The sequence below is a fragment of the Ambystoma mexicanum genome, chromosome 1p, assembly GCF_040938575.1.
Source record: "Ambystoma mexicanum isolate Mex_15411 chromosome 1p, UKY_AmexF1_1, whole genome shotgun sequence".
Classification (NCBI taxonomy): domain Eukaryota; kingdom Metazoa; phylum Chordata; class Amphibia; order Caudata; family Ambystomatidae; genus Ambystoma; species Ambystoma mexicanum.
Genome location: NC_090921.1, coordinates 696,725,265 through 696,750,360, shown reverse-complemented (window position 1 = coordinate 696,750,360; position 25,096 = coordinate 696,725,265). Strand labels below are relative to the sequence as shown.

The 25,096-nt window shown below is 48.0% G+C and overlaps 1 protein-coding gene across 5 annotated transcripts in view; it reads right to left on the bottom strand.

Annotated features, from left to right (window-relative positions):
• GON4L (gon-4 like) overlaps positions 1 to 25,096 on the bottom strand; it is a 2,357,623-nt gene that overhangs the window by 2,090,051 nt on the left and 242,476 nt on the right. For all 5 annotated transcript variants that reach the window (XM_069649947.1, XM_069649953.1, XM_069649967.1 and 2 more), the window contains one exon: positions 1,964 to 2,096. In XM_069649947.1, the coding sequence (XP_069506048.1) occupies positions 1,964 to 2,096 (133 nt within the window). The remainder of the gene's footprint in view (positions 1 to 1,963; positions 2,097 to 25,096) is intronic.

The window sequence follows — 25,096 nt, the reverse complement described above, 5'->3', positions numbered from 1 at the left end:
GGGAGGAAGGGTGGGCGCATGTGCATCTAAGCAGATCCATGCAGCAGAAAGACGATTACAGGTATACGTTTGTCTGAGGATTGTGGACCTGCTCAGAAGCACATGCTTTGCAAAGACAAGCGAGCAGTACCAGGATGTGGCTTGTTAGAAGGGATAGAGGCAAAAAGAGGTCTTAACACTGCGTGTCCTACCTGAGAGTAGCTCCTAGTTTGTGTGTCCACACAGTAATGTTGAGTGAATGTGTGAACTGAGCTCCATAGTTTTGCTCTACAGATGGCTTACAAGGGTACACTTGCAATGAAGGCTAATGTGGCACCAGTAATAGGTCAAATGTGCTACGGGTGTAAATGGTAGTTCTTGGTTAGATTACCTGTAAAATTGTTGCATGCATTTCACAATACAATTAGAAATGGTGCTTTGGAGAGAGGATGCCGCCATCTCTCTGCAACTAAGGAAACAATTAACTGGTCTGTTTTCCGGATTGATTTTGTCTTAGATAGTACATGGCAGCTCTCCTAACATCTAGTGTATGGAAAACTCTTTCTCCAGAGTTGAGTCTTGAAAGAACACTGGCAGTTCAATGGATTGGTTGACATGGAATCTAAAAATGAACTTCAATGCAAACTGTGCATGTGTTCTTAGAACCACTTTGTTTTTATGTATTGTGACAAAGGGCTCTAAAATCGGCAATGCTTGGAGCTCACTTACTCCTCTTATAGAGGTGATGGCTATAAGGAAAGCAGCTTTCTAAGTGAGATCCCGGAGACTTGGCTTATGCATGTGTTAGAAGTGGGGACCCATCTGCTAACTTAAGGCAATGTTTAAATTCCATTCTGGGGGTGAATTTGCACTTCGGAGGGTGGGGATACATTTTCTGTCCATGAAACCTTGTTCAAAGATGTAGTGCACACTGATAGCGCAGCTAAATGGGCTTTCAAGAAATTTAAAACCAGACCCAGGTCTAACAAGTGAATTAGGTAGTGCACTAGTTTAGAAAGTGAATAGTCAGTGGGATTCACATTAGACTTTCTACACCACACTACAAATCTCTTAATGGTTAGTACCTGCCTCGTTTAGGATTTCCATGCATCTGGCAGGTAAATTAAGATGGCCAAACTATGACCTCATGAGCCAAGCTGCTAAATTGGTTGCCTGAGGATGTGGATGAAGGGTTGACCGTTTGTTCTGAGACAACATGTTGTAAGGGCTGATTAGTTTCATCAGTGGGCATAAAGACATCTTAAGGAGGTGGGAGTACCACGTCTGACGAGCCCACATTGGAGCCACCAGGATCATAGTTCAATGTTTCTGATGTATCTTGTGGATTACTCTGTTTAAGAGTGGGGTCTGAGGAAAAGGGTATGCAAATATCCCAGACCAACTGATCCACAGTGCTTTCCCTCCTTTGACGAATAGATTGATGTCTGGATGACCTAATTTTGTAAAACTGTCTTTTACAATGTCTGGATGCATCTCTCACTCGTGTTCTGAGGGTAGATCTGTATTTCTGCTTAGTATGTCTGCAACGCAGTTGTGTTCCCCTGGAACATGTGACAAGGAAAAAAAGCTTCTCTTGAAGCTCCATCTCCAGATGTTCTGTGCTAGTCTGGACAGATTTAGTGAATGTGTTTCACCCGGTTTGTTGATGTAAATCATGACGGTTGTATAATCTGGAAAAAGAGTACACTCGTCACTGCCAGGTAATGCTGGAAAGCTTCTAGTGCTTTGCATACTGCTAACAATTCTAGGACATCAGCTATTACAATAAAAATATTAGAGAGCCATAAAAGGCTACCTGCTCTGTACACCTTATCCACCACTTGTGTCACTGAGGAAAGCAGAGTGCCTTGCTTCATGAACAGGTCTCTTAATAGCCGACATCCAGCATTTCCCTTGCAAAATATTTTCACATTAGGTCACTGTCTCTCTGTGGCCAACCATCACAGCAACACATAATACCAACCTAACGTGATCACCATCTCGCTGATTTCCATATCCTCATCGGTCGGGGACTGTTCATCAGATCTGGTGGCTTTTCTGCCAGGCTGCAGAGTATCTCCAGGCTGCTGCAATTGCCTGCCAGGAACGACCTGCTTCTAGGGAAGGAAACACCATAAAGTATTACTTTACATTTTTGCACACCACTCTTCCAAAGATTACACAAGCACCCATGCACAAAAGGTCTTTGTTACTCCAGGGGGGGTTTGAGCACTATATAAATAAAGTAAACAATTTATTCTCTGGATTTTGACAATCAATTTCCCCTTTTGGTCAAGTTATCGATGTTTGCCCGTTGGTCAAGTTATTGATGTTGTTCATGTACCAAGGAACAATTTTTAAAACAAATGTAATCTTTTGATTAATATGCTATAGAATAAACGAATACAAAACAATCCAAATGTATGATTGCAAATATGATGTTCGCTCCATTTTAGCATACATTAGGGCATACACAATGTAACCAAGACCATCCCTCCCTCCTCCCCCAACATTCCCGTCCCCAAATTGTGCAAATACCAGTAGCAAAATCATCCTCAATGACAGCATAGCATGTGTCAATTATCATTCCCCTTCAAGCCCTATACATCAGACTACTGCCAGCTACTAGAACAGTGAAATTTCAGTACCGGTCACCTGCTTCAGTGACCCCCCCAGATTATGTCCAATGCGGTAGAAGGTCACAACGTTCAGATGAAAGCCTTAACTATTTCATTAAACTTGTTTGTACTTAACACAGACAATGTGTTTGAGACTGGCTCGTTCTGTGTCGCAGATCTTGGACAATAGGCCCAGATATTTCAATTCCTGGAGCCACCGATTTCCAATTCAATAGGATGGCTTTTAGTGCTGAGAACAACTTGACACGTATACCTTTTTGTGAGCCTTCATGCCATTCCTCGCTGATAAGGCCAAAAATCACTGTCATCGGTGCCATTGGAACATCAGAATCTTTATGTTTTGCCAAGCGGTGCAATTCAAAGCTCAAAAATGGTTGCATGACTGGGCAGGACCAAAAAAATGTGGCCAATGGATTCCACCGTCCTGCACTGTCTCGAACAGTTAAGTATGTGAACTAACTCCATAGTGTGCAGTTTGGAGGGAGTGTAGTATGCCCTTTGTAAAATCCTATACTGCATTTCACTGTGTTTTAGACTGTATGACAAATGACGCAGAGGGTTATGTGAAGGTCTGCGGCCCATATCTCTGACAATGTCCCGTTTCTTCTAAGGTTCTGTGGTATGCAGAAGTCATAAAATGTCCCAAGTCTTGGGAAGTCCCATAAGTCTCGACCAAATTCTGTCTCACATATTGATGGTTCCCCCACCCTAGATTCAGCAGTGGTACACATAAGTAATATGGATTATATGGACATATAGACCAGCCAGTCATGATTTGTGAGACGCAGTATACACCTAGCAGTGGAAAAAGGTAGGATTGTCGAGTCATCACACAGATCAATGTTCAATAACACGCATATGCCTGTTATTGTGCCCATGTACAGCTAACTGTGCCCTATGCCTAGACATTGTGCCTTTGCTTAGTTGGCAGAGTCGTATGCCCAGATATAGCGCCATTGCCCAAGTTTGAACCATATACCTAGAAACTGAGCTCTCTGAGCCACATGCCTTGTTATTGTGCCTATGTATAGTAGTGGACTGCACCCTATGCCTAGACGCTGTGCCTATGCTTAGTTCTCTGAGCCACTTGCTCAGATATTGTGCCTTTGTATAGTCCTCTGTGCCTTATGCCCAGATATTGCACCCGTGCTCAGTGGTTTGCACCCTATGCCTAGATTCTGCGCCCACATCCAGACTGTTGAGCCTATATAAAGAGTCCCAGCTAATTGCAGCTAAGGATCCCCAACCAGATTCAATTCTGATTCTCTCTCAAATCCTTCACTACCCTGGTTATTATGAGGAAACTAAGCCTAAACCAGACACGAAGCCCGGACCCAAATTGCTCTCAATACAGACTGCAAATGGCCACTGTACTCCCCAATCCACATAATCTTCTTCCAACTCACTTTCTACCAAAGGTACCTCCTTATACTACCATGGTGTTCCCCTGCTGGGACCCCTTTGGGCCACCTTGAACATCCTCTCAAATCACCCACTCCTCATCTAGCCCCATGCCCTACCACCCGGAGGAACAAACGCCTAGCGGCCCGCACCTCACCCAGGAGTGAGAAAGAGCAATCATCCCTACATAGACCCTTGACAGCTGCCATACTCACACCCCCGAATAACTAAACACATTAAAATCTCTAAGGCCACCAAAACTCTACCAGACCAACCTGCACACTTAATAGACAAGCAAAAAGAACCAAAAACTCCCAAACATAAGAAAGTTACAGATCATATGGACTCCATGATTCACTTGAAAAGAGCTCTCATCAATGCTAGATCACTCCCTACCCATGCCCTAGACATTGCTGACCCGATTAAAACAAATGACCTAGACATCCTGGCTATCACAGAGACCTAGCTGCATGCGGCCTCAGGCCCTGACCTCTCCCTGGCCATCCCAGAATGTTACAGGATTTACAGGAAAGATAGGACTACTGCCAAAAGAAGAAGAGTAGCTCTCCTTGCCAAAAACACCTTCGACTTAAGAATATCTGCAGAACACACTATTCCTTCAGGTGAAGTAATTACCTTGAAAATTGCACTCACGCACACTTGTACCCTTATCATCCACAATGTCTACAGACCCCCCAGGTCCCACATCCTCCTTTGAAGATGACATTACTTCACTCCTAGCCTCCAACATTAAACCCCTCTCCAAAACAATCATCCTGGGGGGACTTCAAACTAGGTCTGAATGACCCCTTGGACACTCAAGCAGGCCTCCTTGCCAACTCAATGGTAGTCCAAGGGTTCACACACCGCATCTCCCTCCCAACTCACAAAAAAGGATGCACTCTAGATTGGCTTGCGGACAATAACTGTCACAGACATTCTAGCCAACACCCCTTGCCCCTGGTCGGACCACAACCCTATCCTCTTCTCCACGGCCATAACCACCAAACCTGCCAAACATATCCTTCTCACATCCTCATTGCCCTCAAGAAGTCAAAAGATTAACTGAGATAACATGCTGCCCCTCCTGCTGCCAATAACCAACCAATCAACCATCTCCGAACGCGGATCCCACATCTCTAGTGACCCTCTGCAACAAAACCATCCTAGCAGCCATTGATAAGTAGCTCCATTAAGCAGCAGGAACGCGAAACCAATAGCGCACACCAACTCCTGATTCTCAGACCTACAATCCTTACGTGCAGCCAAAAGATCAGCTGAATCTAGCTGGGAAGAAAAAAAAACACCCTCAACAGCAAATAATACCCAATTCTATGCCCTTGCCCTTGCCAATAAATATAACGAAGCAACCATTAAAGCCAAAGGGGACTCCTATAACCAGAGTGTCGAGAATGCCCAATCCAGTTCCAGAGAACTGTTCGCCATACTCTGCGAACTGGAAACGCCTGCCCCTTCTCCGCACCTTTGCATTAAGGACAAGCAATGCTGTTCGAACATACAAAATACGCTGGCTGACCAAATCACTCTCCTTCAGAATAAAAGTGAAGTTAAAAAATAAAAAATGAAATTTAACCATGACTCCCCTAGTAGACTCCCCTACTACAGGGATGCAAATCGCACACAAATTTGCCTTTTCACCCTGGATCACAATCGAAACAATCAAAATCATCAAAAGCTTAAAACCATCAAGGTGCAAAGGTGGCACTTGCCCTGCTACATTCATTAAAGAATGTGGCCAATGAGCTGGCACCCTTCATCACCACACTCATCAACAGCTCGTTTGCCACTAGCAAAGTACCGGACGACCTAAAAGAAGCCTGTGTACTGCTGTTGCTTAAAGACCCAAACATGCCAACTAACTTCCAACCTATCACCACAGTACCATTTCTACAAAAATCCTAGACCTTGTAGCCCATCTTCAGATTCAAAAATGCTTGGAATTGAACAATCTACTAGGCCTTTGACAGTCTAGATTCTGCCCTGGTCATGGCATGGAAAGAGCACTTCTGGATTTAAAAACACAAATGGACCAGATTAAGGACAAAGGGGACCTCTGTATGCTCCTTGACCTATCTGCAGCATTTGATTTGGTTAACCACAGTCTTATGCCACCACCTAGCTAAGGCAGCCCATTTCTCCCCTGAAGCCATAAAATGTATCAAATCATTTCTGTCCAATCGCACTACGAGGGTCTTTTCTGCCTCCTCGCCAGCTACCCCAGCGCTAGTCTCCTGCGGCGTACCTCAAGGATCCTGTGTTTCGCCTACATTATAAAATGCTTTTACTAAGCAATTATTTGACACACTAGATAAATCGGGTGTCACGTATACCAATTACGCGGATGACACTTAAATACTCTTACCCATCACAGGCTTACCCATCACAGGCTCCTATTACACTGACTAACACTCAACAAAATGTACCTCACAATCCGGGCCTGGATTGTGCAAAACGAGTTATGCCTCGATGAGAAAACAGAATTACTAATCATCTAAACTAAACAATCTACCACAAGTCTACAAATCCTTCAATATCGACAGCAACACTGTCAATGTGGACAATGAGATAAAAACACTAGGTGTGCACATTGACTCAACAATTAGCTTAACAAGACAGGTTAATGCCATTGTCTCCTCTGCAGCATACACTTAAATTAATCACAGCTAGCAGACCCTTCCTTTCCCCAGACAATTGCATTACAGTGGCTAGAACATTAATCCTCTCCAGGATAAACTATTGTAATGCCCTTTTTTGCAGGATCTAATGCCAGAAACATTAGCAAACTCCAAGTTGTGCAAAATAATGCAATTAGAGCAGCACTTGATATACCCAAATACGAACATCTCTTCAACCAGACGCCACATTCATTGGCTCCCAGTGCGTGACAGAATAAGCTCAAAGTCCTTTTGCTTACACACAAATGCCTCTAATAATGTGCCAGCATATCTCAGGAATCAAATTGCAAATCTCCAATCTAAGAGACCTACTAGGGCCTCCTACACCAACCTAAGCTCTACACCTACATTCAGGAGACAGAAAGCTGGTGGCTCCAACTTCCAAGTGATCGCAGAAACTGTGGAACACCCTGCATTTTACTCTGAGGAACGACAGATCCTTATGGTCATTACACAAAGGTCTCACAACTCTGCTGTTCAATCAAGACTCCCACTAACTCGTACGGAGTCCAGGTAGCCAAATCTAGCACAAGACCCTCAAGGCAGAATGAAACAATCTCACTAAGTCAAGTAACAAATCTGGACCTGGAAATGTATGTAAAATGGTTGCTATGGTTAACTGCTGCATGAAACTGAACATCAGATACGATGGCTACCTTCAATTGTGCAATGCATATTTATGGCTGTAAACCAATCAATGATGAAGAAGCTGAATTGTATGCCTGTAACCAATTTCTTTAAGATTAAGCGCCTAGATACCTCTGGGTTGTGAGAGCTATATAAATGTTCAAATAAATTACCCATATGTCGCTCCAGGCAGTGGTTTGTCGGCCATGTACGGGTATGTTTGATCCAAAGGACAATAGGGCCCTTAAACTGATCTAAGGCAGAACATTACGTACATTAGATCCCGTCAGTGTGCGCGTATAGTACCATTCTGTTACGATGGGCCCTATGATATGGCAAGTTTTAATCAATTGTGGCAGCAGTCTAGGCAAAATAGCAAGAATTTCCTGTGGCGTGAACGGGTGCAATATTTCTAATTCAATGCACCTCCAGCTAGTCATAAGTGTTTAACTGGAGTTTGGCCCAGGAGACTTGTGCTGCCAGATTGCCAATCCACCATTCGCCTTAGAGGCCTGAAGGATGGATTGGTTGAGGCGTGCTTTCTTGCCCTGCCAAATAAATTTTACTGCAGACCTGTCAAAAATCATAATCGCTCTGGCGGGCACATAAGGATCATAGTCTCTAAATACATAAGCTTCGGCATCTAGTTCATTTTTAGTGAGTTTATTCATCCAGTGAGTGAGAGCTGTACTGTCTGCCATTTTTCATGATCTAATTTTATCTTCTGAATTATTGGGGGATAGTTCAGATAGACTTAAATCAGACATACATACGCTTATATTGATCCCTAGATATTAAATGTATTGGCTCTGCCTCCTGAAAGTTGCCACCCCACCTGGGTGCTGGGGTATGTACGGTCTTAAAAGCATAATCTCAGATTTGGCCCAGTTAAAAACAGCCTGTGACTGATCCATATTCCAACAATATTGTACATACTCTGGGCAGAGGGCATGCATAGTTGCTAATATAGAGCAATCCATCAACTGCATAGAGGGACATTTTATGGTCCGCATTCTCCTTCATGATCAGAGTCCATTCCTTATCTATGTGCAGTTTCACATCTAGGGGGTTCAAACGCAAGTGCGCATAGTAGGAGCCATAGGGGACAACCCTGTCTCGTACCAGTGTGGAGCGGGAAGGGTTAAAAACATGGCCATTATTGACCACTGGGGCGTGTAGTGTGGGTCGTATGGGAGGTGAATCATGTGTATAAACCATTACGAGAAGCCAAACTTCCTCAGAATAGTGAACATGTAGTTCCCACCGTACCTGGTCGAAAGCATTCTTAGCATCTAATGACAGGACTACATCATTCAGTCCGTCCGGGCCCTCAATTATTTGCAATAAATGGCGCAGGTTGTCAGAGGAATGGTGATGTAATGCACTGCATTTTGTTGGGTCGCGCCCCTTTTTTTATAAAATACAATAGTCGCTGCAAGCAAGGATTTAGGGAGGTGTCCAGATTCAGTCGCTTCTCTAAACATTTGCCCCAATTTGGGAGCAATGACATCAGTCGTTTGTATAGGTCTATCAGTAGACCATCAGGGTCAGACGCTTTCCCGATGGCCAGTCCCATTATTGCACTAAGAACCTCTTTGTCAGTAATCAGCACGTTCAGCCTGTCCAGGTGGAACATGGACGGAAATGACAAAGGGTGAAAAAAGTCCTGTACTAATCCCATCTCTCTAACTGGGGGCTGGGGAATACAAACCCCTACAGTATTCTGTAAAACGATTAATTGTTTCATGACCAACCAAAGGAGCCCCTGTGCTATCTTGATTAGTGTCAATCTGTGCATGTTGCTTCCTGCACAGTGCTAGTGCCAGCATTCAGAGTGGTCGGTCACCCTCGCTGTACATTGTGTGAGCCCATTTATTGAACGCTTTCTGAGCTTGGAATGTGGAAATCTGCATTAATTCAGATCTTGAGCGAATGATGCAGGTATGGCTTGTCGTATCTCGTGAGACTTTGTGATCCTGTTCATCTAGTAGTCATTTCTCAGAGAGTGCTTTTTCCTGTGATTTCCAGGTGACCCGTTTTCTTGATCCTCGTACTTTGCGCAATGGTGCTGGAACCTTCTTAATGAGCGCGTCAACCTTTTTTTTTTTTTACATTCGTAGAGCACACTACAGCCCAAAGGCATTGAGGCGCTTTTTACGAGAAAGTGTACGTAAGCAGGATTACAATTAAGACACGTGGTTACTTGGTTACAAAATATGCGCTAATATGCAAAGTACAGTTGGGGTGTTCATATTTGGTTACAGTAGTGTTCAAGGTAAGAGCTGAGGAATTAATTAACAGATAGCAGGTAGGCAAATAGTCTTGTTTTGATGGCTTTGCGGAACGCTAGATGGGAGTCAATTCCCCTGATATGCGAGGGTAGGGCGTTCCAGTGGGTGGCAGCAATGGTTGGGAAGCTGGAGCCCCCTGCATGCACTCTGTTTTATGGGCTTGGTGATCATGTTGGTATAGGCTAGTCTGGATGGCCTAGCGGATGTAGGCATGGCTACACGCTGAGCAAGGTAGGGGGGTGCCAGATCATGGAGGCATTTGTGGGTGAGGGAGAGGATTTTGAAAATGATTCTCTGTTTAACGGGAAGCCAGTGGACCTGTCTTCTCAGGTCAGATATGTGGCCCTATCTAGCGAATCCTGTGGCAGCCCTGAGGGCGTTGTTCTGGACAAATTGGAGTTTGGCAATGTTTTTGCCAGATGTCCCTCCGAGGAGAGCATTGCAGTAATCCAGTCTTGAGCCGATAGTAGCCCTGGCAATGGTGAGGCAGTTCTGTGTGGTTAGGAAGGGTGTTACTGCATTGAGCAGTTTAGCGTACTATGCCGAAAAGGAGGCAATGGCGTCGACCTGCCTGTTCATGGTGAGATTAGAGGCTAGATAGACTCCCAGGGTCTTGACTGTATGGGACACAGCTATGGGTATATTATCAATGGTGAAAGAGCAGTAGTTCTTGTCAAGGTTGCCCAATATGGTTGGTGAGCCGATCAGCAGAAGCTCGGTTTTGTCGCTTTTGAGGCACAGCCAGTTTTCTGCCATACATGCTTGGGTAGTGCAATAAATGAAATTAAGGGTGGTCTTGTCTGTCTCACATCTGCGGCAGTAGTTTCATGGTTGTTCACAAGCACGCTTATGCGTCTCTCGTTTTTTGCAGTCTGGTCCGCTTGGCGGTCTCGGTGGTTATTCACATCCTTGAGGGCCTTCATTATATCCTAAACCGTGCCTACACAGTGCCAGGGGTCTCCTGCGATGTTCTTGATTCCAGGCAGGATGGCCTGTAACTGTCGGGATATCCATTGTCTCTCAGCGTCTCATGGACCTCCGTGGCAGTATTGGTAGAGGCTGAGTATGGACAGCCTCTGCTACAGTATCCGAGGAGCAGTGGGACATAGCCCTCCAGAGGTATTGTAAGTATTCTGTAGCCGTGCACGTACGGTGCGGCTTAGGTTAGGAAAAAAGTACATAGTCAATCTTACCACCCATCAGCAAGTAATGTTAGCCATTGGGCTGTAGAGCAGCTCGTAGCGCTCACAGGAGCGTAGACAACATAGTTATGCAAGTAATGCTGGTGGTGTGGCGTCCACTTTTTGCCTTTTATTTTGCTATATTATGTCCATCGGACGCAGTGCGTCTCCGCCCGCTCAGCGCCAGGATCATTGCATCTCATGGCATAGCAGCCGCCATTTAAATAAGGAACCAGGCTCTGTGTGGATGAACATCAGGCAGCACATGATTGTGCAGGCAATGGAGTCACCGACCAGGCGCTGAGAAAGCGTTCCACACCCAGCGTACTAATTTGAACCCCACATCCCCGACTTTCACTGCAATTGTAGCAGCAGCCGAGGCAGTGGGCATATGGGTACATTGACAGTAAGGTGCAACCGCTTCTGGTACTGGTCAATAATTGTGTTGCCGGTGGCACTCACCACATCGAGTGCACCCAGGACCAGTCCTCCTGTCACGATGCGTGCCCTCAACCTCCTTTCCCTCTGATCAGGCGATCGTATCAGAGCTGCTACACCTGGAGCACATAGAGAAATCAGCGTCTCAGTGGCTTCGAGTGACGTTCAGAGCCATGATCCACAGCAGCTTTCAACCTCAAAACCAGGCAATCGGTGAGTCCACAGCTGCCGAAAAAGAGGCTGCAGGAGCACGGAGAGACATGCAACCCTCGTACAGACTCATATCTCACATTGGTGATCTAAATCGGGCATAATCCCGACAGGCCTGTCCATTCGCCTTAGAGCAAAATTAGCCCGCCGCCAACTTGCTCAGGCTCTCGAGGGCGCCCCCACCCCCACACTACAAAAAGTTTAAAAAAAATATTTTAGATCACATTTCAGCTATCAAAAGACAAATATGACTTGTTAATTCTTTCTAGTGGCAATGTGTGGTAGCTCCCATAATGTTGTGCTCCAAACTTATCCATATGTTAATTCTTTCAGATGCACAAATGTTGGATCGCTTACCTCTCCTCTTATATACTTGGAGAGATTTGTCTGTGTGGGTATGGTCAATTGTAGATCACACAGTCAACAGACACATTTTGTTAACAGAACAAACCATCTGTTTTCACCCTTTGGCTTTTGGGGTAAGTTTGTATTGCATGCTTCTGTTTCCATTGTGTTTTTAGTATGTTAAATTGTTTTAGATTATGGTTCAATTAAGTCCTCCGGTGGGTGGTCATGGCACATCCTTTCAAGCTTTGCATTCGGTGCAACAGAAAGATGACAGCTTTTAATGAACATTCAAGGTATTTTATATGTCATTGTTAATGTGCTCCACTAAAACTAAACCACCTCTTGCCCAGCAACAGAAGAACTAGCAAACAGTGGCTAACCCAGCTACAAGGTCTTTACTGCCTTATCGAAGGCAGGAATTAGCAAAGGAATTAGGTGGAATGACTTTGCAGAATTTGAGAAAATCACTGATCATTCCTTTGTTTTAATGTAGAAAATAGGATAGTGAAAAGCAGCTGATCAGGCAACCCACCAGTAGGAGTTGGAGAGTGCAGAAAAATCCCCTATAGAGGAGACAGGGAAGCATTTAAGGCAGTGGTATTCAAACTACTTTATGCCTAGCCCCCATTGAGTAAAAATGTTTCTGAGCCTCCCCAAATGCCATTTCTGCTTATATTTTCTATTAAAAGCAGCCACCGTACTCCCTCTAGAAAGAACCTTGCACCACCTCTGTACACGTCCGCCGAACTCCCCCGACCGACCACCCGAGAAGTCCCTCTCAGTACAACATGCAGCCAATGTAAAGATTATCTTAGTGCAGCAACATGAAGGTTTGGAGGGGCCAAATATCAGCTAGCAGCACTTAGACATATTGCAATCTAAAAGCCAAATAAACAGACATGCTCCCCAGCATCCACAGCAAATGCAAAAGCCATGTTCGAGTTTTACAAGTGGACACATGCCAGCCAGATTTAGTGCCATAGGAATAAAAGTTACAACTTTTTTTGAAGGAGTCATAACCCCAAAGAACAAAATTACTTACCCCTGGTAATGTTCATTATACCGGATGTTACTCCCACAGAATCCTCATCTTTGTTGTACAGATAGCCTGCTTGCAGCTTTCTGAAACCTTTTAGAAAGCAGAGGGCGGTGTGTGTCGTTGAGTTGATGTCCCTCAGCGGCTTGCATTCCCGTGCTCAAACAGGACGTAGACGGTGGTATAAATTGCACGCACTACACCCATTGCCTCAGTTCTAGTTTTTGCCACCCTTTCTGCACAGCCGACTTGAGGATTATATATCCTGCATGGGCAGTGATAGAAAAAATATACAACAAAATGCACCCCCAGTAAGAGGCGTAGGCCTGGGGGGTGATGAGGAATCTGTGGGAGGAAAATCTAGTAAAAACAACATTATCAGGGGCAAGTCATTTGTTCTTCTAAAGGATTGTGTCCTCTCACATATTGCTCATTGTTAGGGAGATGTATCATTTGTATGCTCCATCCTCGATCCTTGTGAGGCCCCAAGCGCATTTTGCTGGACTTCTGAACTTTTTCTTTAATCTTGAATGAGTGGAGCATTTTCCTACTCATTCATGAATCCATATGGGCTCTGTCTTTTTAAGCCCTTTCCTTTGTATTTTACTGTCCTATCAAGTCTCCTTTCCTTCATATCTCTTAAGGCATATGTATTTTTACTTTTGCAGCGCACACACCTCCATACGGGCAGTGTGGCTGGGGAACCTGTGTCTCCTCTTTTGAGATTCTTCGATATCCTAGAGTAACTACAGTTCCTAATGATAGTATCTCTCCAAAAACGTTATAGTCAGAGATTAGAACACACCATGTTATGTGGAGTGCCAAAGGGATACTTTGTAACCCCCTTCTCTCTGCTTCAGTGACTTACTTCACCTAGACAATCTCGTAGTTATGGCTAGTGGCAGTGGATGTGTTATGCAAGGTTTCTACCGCAGGCTATGTCCATAGCATCAGTTATACACAATAGGGTCACCCAAGTATTAACTTGGTGGCTCCTTTCTTTTTTCACCATTACTAGCATGGTTGTTCTTGGTCAGCCCTTCTACAGTCCTGGGAGGGCGAGGCCCGTGTGTGTTTTTTTTTTGTCTTCGGCAGGTACCCTTGGGTGTCCCCCCGCCTAAGCTCCAGTGTTTGGGCAGGCAGGAAGTGGGGGAGGGGTTTTTCACTCCCCTGCCTGGCTGTCCTAATTGGACAACCACACGCCCCTTTCTGCAAATTGTTGAGAGAGAGATCACAGAGGAGTGTGTGCTGGAACTATATAAAAAGGTGAGGCTCCTGAGGTGAAAGGCAAGTCAACCACTGGAAACTGAAACAACCGAAGACGATGACCAGAGACGCCTGCCAACCCTTTGCAAAACTGTGAAGCGACCACTGTTGTCCCAAAAAGGACAACTTCCCTTTGACTGGTGGGAAAAACCAGTCCCAAGACGAACTTTGAGTTGCGCTATATCCCCGAGGTCCAGTGGGTGTACAGAGCTGCAAAACCCCAATTCTGAGTGCATCATTGTGGAAAGGCCGAATTCGTCCAAGTCTTGGTTGAGTCCTCAAAGACACTGCAGAGATCCGATACAACTCGCCCAAACCTCCTCAGCCGAGTGTGGGACTGTGAGAAGCTAAGATTGAACTAGTAAATCACATCCTTTATTGGTGCTGCAGAAAAGGTGCCAATACCGCAGAGTGACCAGAGAAGTTGCTGAAAGCCGTGCTAGAGGTCCTCCCTGGAGACTGCTTCCGAGAGATCCCATCCATAGTCCTGCCTTTCGTCATCAGATCAAGGAATCTGGAGGTCGGTCCAGCGCCGCCACATGGAGGCAAATCCAGGCACAATCTTTGCTTCTAGCCTAAGGCACTGTGGGGAGAAAGGCATTGCTTACCTTGATCCGTGAAGTTGCTCCAGTGTGTTGGAGTGCACACAGAGGTGTACAGGGTACCCCACTTTTACCTCAGACTCAGGCTGCTGCTTATGTCCCTTTAGAAAGTCCTTTAACAGGGTCTCCAACTTTGATTGTGTCCTTTTAAAGACTGTAAAGTATCCAAAGGAACATTCGTATTCTGCCGCTTGTCAAGACTTCAAGCCTTCTCCAAACTGCCTTCATCTAGAATTGCGTTTTGGACGTTAAAAGACTTGTTGTGAAATGGCCTCTAAAACCTTAACACTAACCTTGCACTAACCAACAATTTTCCTTCTCAAAATTCACCATCTTATATGTGTATGCAGAGTAAATGTCTACCGTATTTCTGCTACGATTTGCAAGTGTGCGTTATTACCGATAAAACAATAGAACTCATTACTGTCAAAAGCTGTAACAAATCTAATTGCGAGCAACTACAAACTAAGCAGTGACCTTTGGAAAGTATTCTAAAATATTCCTAAGTGTTTTGCTTTATTGTATTTATTTAAATTTTAAAATTTATTTTAAAGTGATTGTTGTGTAAATATAATAAATCCATATTTTAATATACATTTATGTGCAAGTGTTTTTGATGTGCATTACTAATTGGGTTCAGTGTACAGCAGTAGCACAGACTAATACTAAGAGTTGGGGATCTACAAACCATTGGGATAGCTTACTCAAGTCTTACCTCCAAGTGGGGCTTTAGGAAAACTCCAGTAAGAATCTTTGATAGACTCGCATAGCAGTTTCGTAAATTGAGGGGGGAGAGGAGGGGAGGGTTGACCAGTGAATTGTATTCCACTGATCCAAACTCTGTGAAATACACAGAATGATCCAACGTGACAAAGTTTGTTTAGTCAAGGCCTGACCCAGTACGAGTCCGGTGTAACCAACAAAGAGCCGATAGTCTTGCCGGACATTGACCAATATGGCAATATAAAACCTTGGAGCCTTATTGGGTCTAGTCTGTGCAACCTCTCTTCCTCTTAGGAAGGAAGAAACAAGTTACTTACCTGTAACTGTTCTCCAGCATGGGTCTGGCATGGACTCACATGCTCATGAATATTCCCCGTCGTCAGGCTGGGAATCCTCAGTAAAGAAAACATCAGTTTCACTTCTGAACGGTCTTTCCCTAACAACCAATCGCTGGTCTCTGGGTCATACTGCCCCCAGCCAATGACTGCCCTCTACCTAAGCCCCTACTCTGGCAGCCATCTTCAGATTTGGTGGCACGTAAAGTGGCAGTAGGACCGAGAGAAGAGCCGCAAGAGGGGTAGGCGGGAGGGCTCGCATGTGAATCCATGCCAGACCTATGCTGGAGAACAACAGTTACGGTAAGTAACTTGTTCCTTCTCCAGCATGGGGTCTGGCATGGATTCACATGCTCATGAATAAAGAATACATAGCAGTACACACATGCACAACCACGGGAGGTGGCAAGGCTCAACAATGTCCTTCTCAACATTAAGCATCTCATACCTCCACACCAGGCTCACCCTCAAGTGAACAGGTTGCACAGCACTGGTTAGCCGACTCTGTACTCCTCCCTGGAATCCCTGTCGACGCAGCAGAACTTTGTGAAGGTGTGCGTCGACCGCCACGTAGCAGCCCTGCAGATGTCAAGCATGGGCACACCAGACAGGAACGCCATAGTTTCAGCAATCGCGCTGGTCAAATCGGCTCTCGGACAGCCAGGCAACGGACGATTTGCCAACAGGTAACAATGGTGATGCAGCCGGAGAGCCACCTGGAAATGGAAGCCTTGGAGAGGGCTTTCCCATGGTTCACAGGGCCAAAGTTCACAAAAAATTGCAACGTCTTCCGGAAACTCTTTGTGCAGTCCACATAGAACTTCAGCGCTCTAGGCAGAAACAGCGAGTGCAAAGTCCTCTCAGCCGGCGACGAAGGCGTCGGGAAGAACACAGGTAACACCAAGGGCTGGATTAGATGAAAGTCCGACTGCACCTTGGGCATGAAGGAGGGGTGCGTCCGTAGCACTATCCTCATCTCGTGGAATGTCAAAAAAGATGGTTTACAAGAGAGGGCCTGGATCTCTCCCACTCGTATTGCGGAGGTGATGGCCACAATAAAAGCTATTTTCCACGACAAAAACTTCAGTGGCGACAAATGCATATGATGATATGATATGGCATTTATAACGCGCCTATACACAAGTGTTTCAAGGCGCGATGAGGCAAAGGGGGGGGGGAACAAGGGACGACAGACAACGATCCTACTAGGCCAGGTGTCATTCAGATCACGCAAGTGCATAGGAGGGGAGGAGGGGAAAAGTGCGAGGGGGGGGGCGAGGGGCAAGTGCAGTACAAGGGGTAATCGAATAAATAAGATAATAAAAAACCATATGGTGGCAAGTGCAAGCTAAGTGCAGACATAAGTGCTGGTAGAGAGACAAACAGTCCCTTGGTGCAGGGGTGCCAGGGAAGGCAGTGCAGGTGTGCAACTGGCAGTGCCTGCGCCTGAATCAGACAGGGTGGGCAGGCAGTTTTTAACAGTGCAGATTCAGCAGGGGAGTGAGGGAGAGAAAGCGGAAGTAAAGAGGAAGGTTTTGAGGTGCTTATGGAACCGGAGATGGTTCTTCTCAAGTTTCAGGGAGGCAGGAAGGCTGTTCCAGAGGGAGGCCCCTGCCGAAGAGAGATATACCACCAACTCGTTGCTTAGAGAAGCGACTGACACCGAGGGAGTTGGAGCCAGATGAGCGAAGAGCTCGAGAAGGAACATATTTGGGAAGACAGTTGAAGGGAATTCAGCCCCAGGCCCCAGTAGGCCTTGTGGACAATGCAGAGGGTTTTGAACTTATTCCTCGCAGATACTGGGAGCCAGTGAATTGATTTCAGTCAAGGAGTGATACGATCCCTGGGCTTGAGGCCAAGGACAAGTCTTGCAGTCCTGTTCTGGATAAGTTGCAAAGGGCGGAGAGTAGATGAAGGCAGATTTAGATAGAGGCTGTTACAATAGTCTAGCTTTGAGAGAACCAGGGCTCTGGAGATGGTGAGCTTCTTGTGGAAGGAGACTTGAACGGAGGACCCATGAGCCTAGTCAGCAGCACATTGAGCTCCCACGCCGGGGCCAGAGCCTTCACCAGCGGGAACGAGCAAAAAAGTCCTTTGACAAACTCCTTGACCAATCGATGCGACCATAAGGATGATCGTCCAGGAGATCTGGTGTAGCGGGAGATAGCCGCCAGATGAACCTTGATAGAAGCGTGGGCCAGTCCTGCCTTGGCCAACGACAACAAATACAGAAGCACCTGCGGAGCAGTGACTCGTAGAGGGTTGATCTTCTGAGTACAGCAACAAACGCCAAACCTCTTCCATTTGTGCCCATAGCATTTGAGAGTAGACAAAGCCCTGGCGATCACCTCCTTACAGTCGCAGGAATATCAAAACCCTCAAATTCTAGCGCTGCAGGAGCCAGGCCTTCAGGTTCAGCAATCCCGTTTCGTGGTGCAGAATTGCGCCTCCTTTCCTGGCGAGAAGATCAGCGACCACCGGAAGCTTGACCGGAGGGGACCCCAACATGTCCAGTAGGTCTGGGTACCATATCTGCCTCGGCCACGCCGGTGCAACGAGGATCATCCTGCACCGTCTGAGTTGATTGACTAATCGAAGAAGCAATGGCAAAGGAGGGAAAGCATACAGAAACAGGCCGTCCCAAGGGAAGGAGAATGCGTCCCCCATGCTCCCCGCCTGGGGAAACCTGCTGGATAGCCTCTACCGCTTGGTGTTCATCGCCATCGCAAACCGATCGATCTGGGGATTGCCCTATCTGCAGAACAGTTGATCCACTTGGTCCTGCCGAAGTTCCCACTCATGGCAAGAGCGCTGCTCCCTGCTGAGAGAGTCGGCGACGGTGTTCTTCACTCCTGCCAGATGAAACGGGATGAACATTCCATGGGCTACGGCCCAGTGCCAAAGGTCCTGCGCCTCTTTGGAGAGCACCGGGCATCTGTTTCCCCCCCTGCTTCCTGATGTAGAACGTCATGGTAGTGTTGTCCGTGAAGACCCGTACCACGGAAGACAGGACTTGAGGGCCCAAAACACTGCCAGCAGCTCCAACACGTTGATGTGCAACGTCCTCTCCTCCGGTAGCCACAGGCCTCTTGCCTGAAGATCTCCAGTGTGCGCTCCCCATCCTTCCAGCGAGGCATCCGTCGTGACCGTTGTTAGGGAGAATTCTCTGTTTAGGCTGAATTTCCTAACCTAGTGAGTCCCCCAGCAGCTTTGCTGGATTTCTGCAGTTTGTTTTTTTTCTCCTCCCAAGAGTGAGACTCTTTTCTTCCACTCTTGGACATGATTTATGGTGTTCCTTTGAATGTTAATGTGTTTTATGGGCTATGGGGTCCTTTACTCCATAGGGTCTCATGGGTTTTTTCTATATGTGTTACACAGCACCGTCCGTGCAGTAACATCGGAGTGTCATAGTGGCCCCCCCACCATAGACTCCATACCCTGGGACTGACTACTGTCTCCCAGGGCATGTAAAGTCACCATTGGCTTTACTAGTCCCAAATTACTAACAGAACCAGTACAAACCATCATATTGTGGACGTACTGGTAGGGGCAATTCGATTGCCCCTGGGTCTGTTATTCGAGGGGGCACTGTCCCGTCCCCCCTCGTCGAGTTTTGGCTGGTGGCAGTGGATACTACTTTTTATATTCAACCGCAAATATATCTCCATGGGAATTTCCCATTGTTCGAGGCTAATACTTTTTTTTTTTTTTAAACTTCTTTTTATTATAAGCGTGGCAGCAAAACACAGGCGAACAGCGCCAGGCAGAAACATTGTAAAAGAACAGTGTACATAACGTAGGTATACAGAAGTTACTACACATATTGGACAATTGAAGAGCAAAATGCAGTAAGATCATGAAGAGGGGCATCAGGGAACTATGACTGGGCTAAGGACCCAAGCTGGCTGGGGGAAGCCGGGAAGGAGGGGGAGGCCCGAGTCTCGACTAGGTCAGAGATATAGGAGCGGAACCTGAGCCAAATATTTCTAGGTCTGGAATGTGTGGGTTGTAGGTGGGACCAGGTTTCTTCCGTATCAGAGGCCCACGTGATCGCTCTCAACCATTGGGCATGTGTGGGAGGGAAGGGGCGAAGCCAACAGAGCAGGATAGAGCGCACCGCGAGGACTAGGCAAAGACCAGCTAATTTCTTGGAGTCTCGGGGGAGGCCTGGGAGATCGTGAAAGAGACATACCAGTGGGGAGAGAGCAATGGGGTGGTCTATCACAGCGGACACCGTCGAGCAGACAGCCTCCCAGAACCGAGCGAGGCGGGGGCAGGACCAAATCATGTGGATATAGTCGGCTTCATCCCGACCGCATCTGGGCAGTTGGCAGGATAGTCGGCAGACATACGATGTAGTCTGATCGGGGTATGGTGGAATCTGTGAAGAACTTTGAATTGGATAAGTTTGAACCGAGAATTGAGAGAGACCCGCTGCGTGCGGTCGCAAAGGTGGGTCCAACGATCATCGGACATCTCCACACCGAGGTCCGCCTCCCAGGCAAGTTTCAGTTTGGCAAAGTCTGGGATCGATCTGGACTGCAGCATGGTGTATAGCCTAGAGATCTTGCCTCTCCTAGGGGTGGGGGAAGTGACCTCCTCAATTGCGGGGTCGTCAGGCGGTAATGCAGGGAATGTTTGGTAATGTCGTTTGAGGGTCTTTCGAAGGGATGCGTATTGAAGCCATACGCTCCGGTCTCTTCTCAGGGATAAGGGGAGGTCAGGCCACTCGACAAATATACCCTGGTCAAACACGTCGCGTAGCAGCTCGAAGCCCGAGTCCGCCCATCGGCGCACCGTTACCAATGGGACCCGCGGGACCCCGGGGAGAAAATTCCAAAGTGGGAGATTGCCATGGAAGGCATAGGCAGTCCCCAACAGATTCCACGTTTTTGCTAGTGCAACGGCTGTGCAGGCGACCGGGTTCTGCGAGTTCCGAGCCAAGGGGGCGGGTTGTAGCACCAGGGAGCGGATGTCTCGGTCAACTACTGCGAGCTTTTCAAGTCGGACGTGTGGGGCAGGATCCGTGGTATCAAACCAATAGGAGGTATATTGGATTTGTGACGCCATCCAGTATTTAAGAAAGTTAGGGGCACCGAAGCCCCCGTAAGACATGGGGGTGGAGAGGGTCCCGATTTTAAGGCGGACCGCGCCCGAGTGCCAGAGAAAAGAGTTCACGGTGCGGTCCAGGTCGCGGAAAAAGGCCCCCCCCGGCCATAAGGGAACATTAGCAAACCTATAGAGCAGCTGGGGCAATACCACCATCTTCAGCAGGCCAATTCTGCCAGCCAGAGATATTGGGAGCTTGTCCCAAACCTGAATCTTGGCCGTCAAGTGTGTGAGATACTTCTGGTAGTTTTCATGGAATGTCCGCTCATGTTGGCGAGTCACCACCGTCCCAAGGTAAATAAATATGTCTTGGGCCCATGTAAAACCGAAGGTGTCGGGAAGGTGAGAGGTACATTCCGTGAGTGGAAAGAGGGTGGATTTCGAACAGTTCACTTTAAGGCCAGAGATCTGGCCAAAACGGCTAATGTCTGCCAGTATAGGGGGTAAGTTGGCCGAAGGAGAGCGCACAAACAGCAACGCGTCATCCGCATAGAGGGACACTATATCCGTATGTCCCGCGGAGCGGAGACCTCTGTGAGCATGGAGTTGGCGGAGCATGTCGGCGAAAGGCTCGATTGCTATCGCAAAGACCAGGGGAGAGAAGGGGCATCCCTGTCTCGTTCCCCTGGCGATCTTGAAAAGGGGAGAATAGCGGTCACCAGTGCTGACCCTGGCAACCAGTTCAGAGTAAAGCAGTCTGACCCAGGAGATAAAAGAGGGGCCGAATTTACAGCACTCGAGGACTCGCCATAGATACCTCCATGAGACCGAGTCAAATGCCTTTTGCATGTCAAGTGCAACAGCCACAGCGTGTGTGTCGGGACTGATTCTATCGATAATGTTGAATAGCCGCCGCAAGTTCAGAGAAGTGGAGCGACCCGGGATAAAGCCGGCCTGGTCTGGATGGATAATAGATGGTAGAAGGGGAGCCAGCCGGAGAGCCAGAGCCTTGGCAAATATTTTGACATCGCAGTTTATGAGAGACAACGGGCGATACGAGCCGCACTGTGAAGGGGGTTTACCGGACTTAAGTAGCACTGCGATCGTGGCTTCACGGAGAGAAGGAGGGAGCACCCCAGCCCCAACGGACTCCTCCCAGAGAGCCAGCAAGTGAGGAAGCAGTTGTGACTTGAAGCGTTTATAGAACTCGACTGGGATACCGTCCGAGCCAGGTGCACGGCCCGAGGATAGGGAGTCAATTGCGGTCGAGAGCTCCTCCCGTGTGAGTGGGGAGTCAATGGAACCCGCGGCCTCTGGGGACAGAGTAGATAGAGGGAGGGCAGAGAAAGGAGTCAATCTCCGCCAACGAGACCTCATCAGCGTTGGAATACAGAGATTCGTAGAAGGTGAAGAATTCCCTATTGATCTCTTGAGAAGAGACCGCCATAGAGCCCTCAGATCTCTCGACCACGAGAATGTGCGGGGGCCCCGTCTCATGCCGGATCAACCTAGCTAGAAAGCGGCCGGGGCGCTCCCCCTCACCATACCTCCTAGCCACGCCAGGGTTATCGAGGAACCTCTGCTCGCGGTCCGCAAGGGAACGGAAATTGTCCAGTTCCTCCCCAATGTTAGCGAGGTTACCAGAAGTAGAATGTAGTGAGCATGTAGCTTCCAGAGATGAAAGTCTAGATTCGCTGGTGGCAAGGTCCCTGCGGATCGACTTAAGGACCCAGTTCTCCTTAGACAGCGCAATCCCTCTAGTGTAAGCCTTGAATGACTCCCATAAGGTGGCGTGGGACGTTACCGAGCCCGTATTGGTCTCGAAGAACTCTTCAATCGACAGCTCGAGTTCGGAGCAAAACTCTGGGTCCAGTAGGGAAAGGGGTTTCAATTTCCAGTATCGGGTGCGGGCGGGATCGGGGCCCCAGTCTACTGTAATGGTGACGGGAGAGTGGTCAGAGAGGGTTCTCGAAAGGATCATTAGTTGTGTTACACTCTTGACTAGTATGTTAGAGATCACCCACCTATCAATACGAGAATAGGAGTCGTGAACCGAGGAGTAAAAAGAGTAGATGCGGGAGTCCGGGTAAAAGAACCTCCACGCGTCCACCATGGCCAAGCGGGGAAGGGAGGACAGTGCCGCATAAGCCGCCCTGGAGAGGTGACGGGGCCTGGAACCCGATCTATCCAGAGCCACATCGAAGATCGCGTTAAAGTCCCCTCCCCAGAGGATTGGAACAAGGGGGAAGCCATCGAGAAGAGAGGTGACCTGCACATAAAATTCCGGGTCATCAAGGTTAGGGCCATAGATGTTCAGGAGAATCACTTCCTTATGGTGCAGCATGGCGTGAAGAAGTACATATCTACCCTGGGGGTCAATTGTCGAGGAGATGAGGGAAAATTGAAGGCTCCTATGAATGAGGGTCATGACTCCTCGGCTCTGGGAAGAATAATCAGTCAAAAACCTGTGAGGACCCCAGGACTTGGCAAAGCGCATGCAGTGTACAGAACAAGCATGAGTCTCCTGAAGGAAGAGAATCTTGGATCGGTGGCGCTCGGCCTGCAGCTGGAGCTGTCTCATCTTCCTATAGTTCCCCAGACCACGCACATTCCAGCTCATAAAGGTCAGGGCACTCTCAATCACAGTATGGCGGTATTAAGAATAAAGCAGAATGTCAGTGACCGAGAGGTCAAATTAACAGTTCCACGGGAACAGATCCAAAATGCCTCAGCGCAGTTCGCCTTCGCCGCCATCGCCACTTTTTCGATAACAAAAACCCAAACAACCCCAACATAGCCCACCCCCACCCACACCCCCCTCCCAATCAGAGGGATGATCAGCCCATCCCCTAGTGAACAAAACCAAAGCAGAGGCATCATCGCCTGGGGGTCTGAAGGCCCGACTGGCCGTAACGCTCCGGGTTGCAGCAGAGCAAATAGTACATGGGAGGCCCGTAATGGAAGAGAAATGCAGATTAGACAAAGTACTTGCCAAAGGAACTACGGGCGAGCACTGAGGTTTGAACTGAGCAAGCAGGTTGCGGGATAAAGGATTGACATGGACCCGGTTCCGAGAGGGCGAGAGGACCCATGCGCCTCCCGTCGGGGACCAAGGATCACCGCTGTGCCGAGATCAGGGGAAAGGGATCAGCCAGGAAAGTGTTCATCAATGAATTTGGAGGCTTCCTCTGGAATCGTGAAGAACAACACCCGATTGGCGTGCTCTATGCGAAGCTTGGCGGGATAAAGCATAGCATATTTGATGGAGTGGTCTCGTAGCCTGCGTTTCACTGCCTGGAAGGTCTTGCGTTCCCGCTGGACCGCGGTCGAGAAGTCGGGATAAAGATGGATCCTAGCACCGCCCAGAAGTAGCTCACCCTTGAGTCGCGCAGCCCTGAGGAGGGCGTCACGGTCACGGTAGTTTAATACGCGGGCTATGATGGGTCGAGGAGGGGCACCAGGCCTAGGTTACGCCACCAGGGCGCGATGAGCCCGCTCAATTGCGAAGTGTGGAGAGAGCTCGGGCTCGTCAAGGAGCGACAGAAGTGTGCGTTGAACAAAGTCCTCCATTGGCTCATGAATTTCATCCTCGGGGACCCCGATGATGCGAAGGTTATTGCGCCTCGAGCGAGATTCCAAATCTTCATTTTTCTTTTCCACCTCAGTGACTCGGTTGGAGAGAGCGACGACCTCAGTGCGAAGAGCCCCCAGCGCATCCTCAGCGGAGCCAACCCGCGTCTCGACCTCCAATACACGGCTGTCCGTCCTCTCTATGTGGGCCTTAATAGAGGATATGGTACCGTTCATGTCGTCAAGTTTGGAGTGGAGAGCGGTGAAACCCTCGCGTATAAAATCCATCATGTTCCGGGGGTCCGGGGATGTGTCGAGGGGGGCAACGGAGGCCGGTTCGGTGGCCTCCTCAGATGGCTTCCCCGCAGCCCTAGCAAACATATTGATGGAGCTCTGCTTCCTCGCACCTCCCTTGGTCATCCTGGCTTTTACGTGTATCAGGTAGAGAGAAGAGGGAGAGATGAGAGCCAGATATTAGAGCCAAAAAGCGTCCTCCGGGATATCGGAGCCAATGCGTGCACCGGGGCAATGTAGGTAAGGAGCAACCAGTGGGCTCACCCCGAGTCCGGGGGGCGAAGAGTAGAAGTTGTGGCCCTTCTAGGGCTGGAGGGTAGATGTCACCAAGGTAGGCGCAGTGGGCACAAGCGCGCACCGGCGATGCGGCACACAGTGGCAGGTGCGCAGTTCAGGGAATCCTGTGGAGGC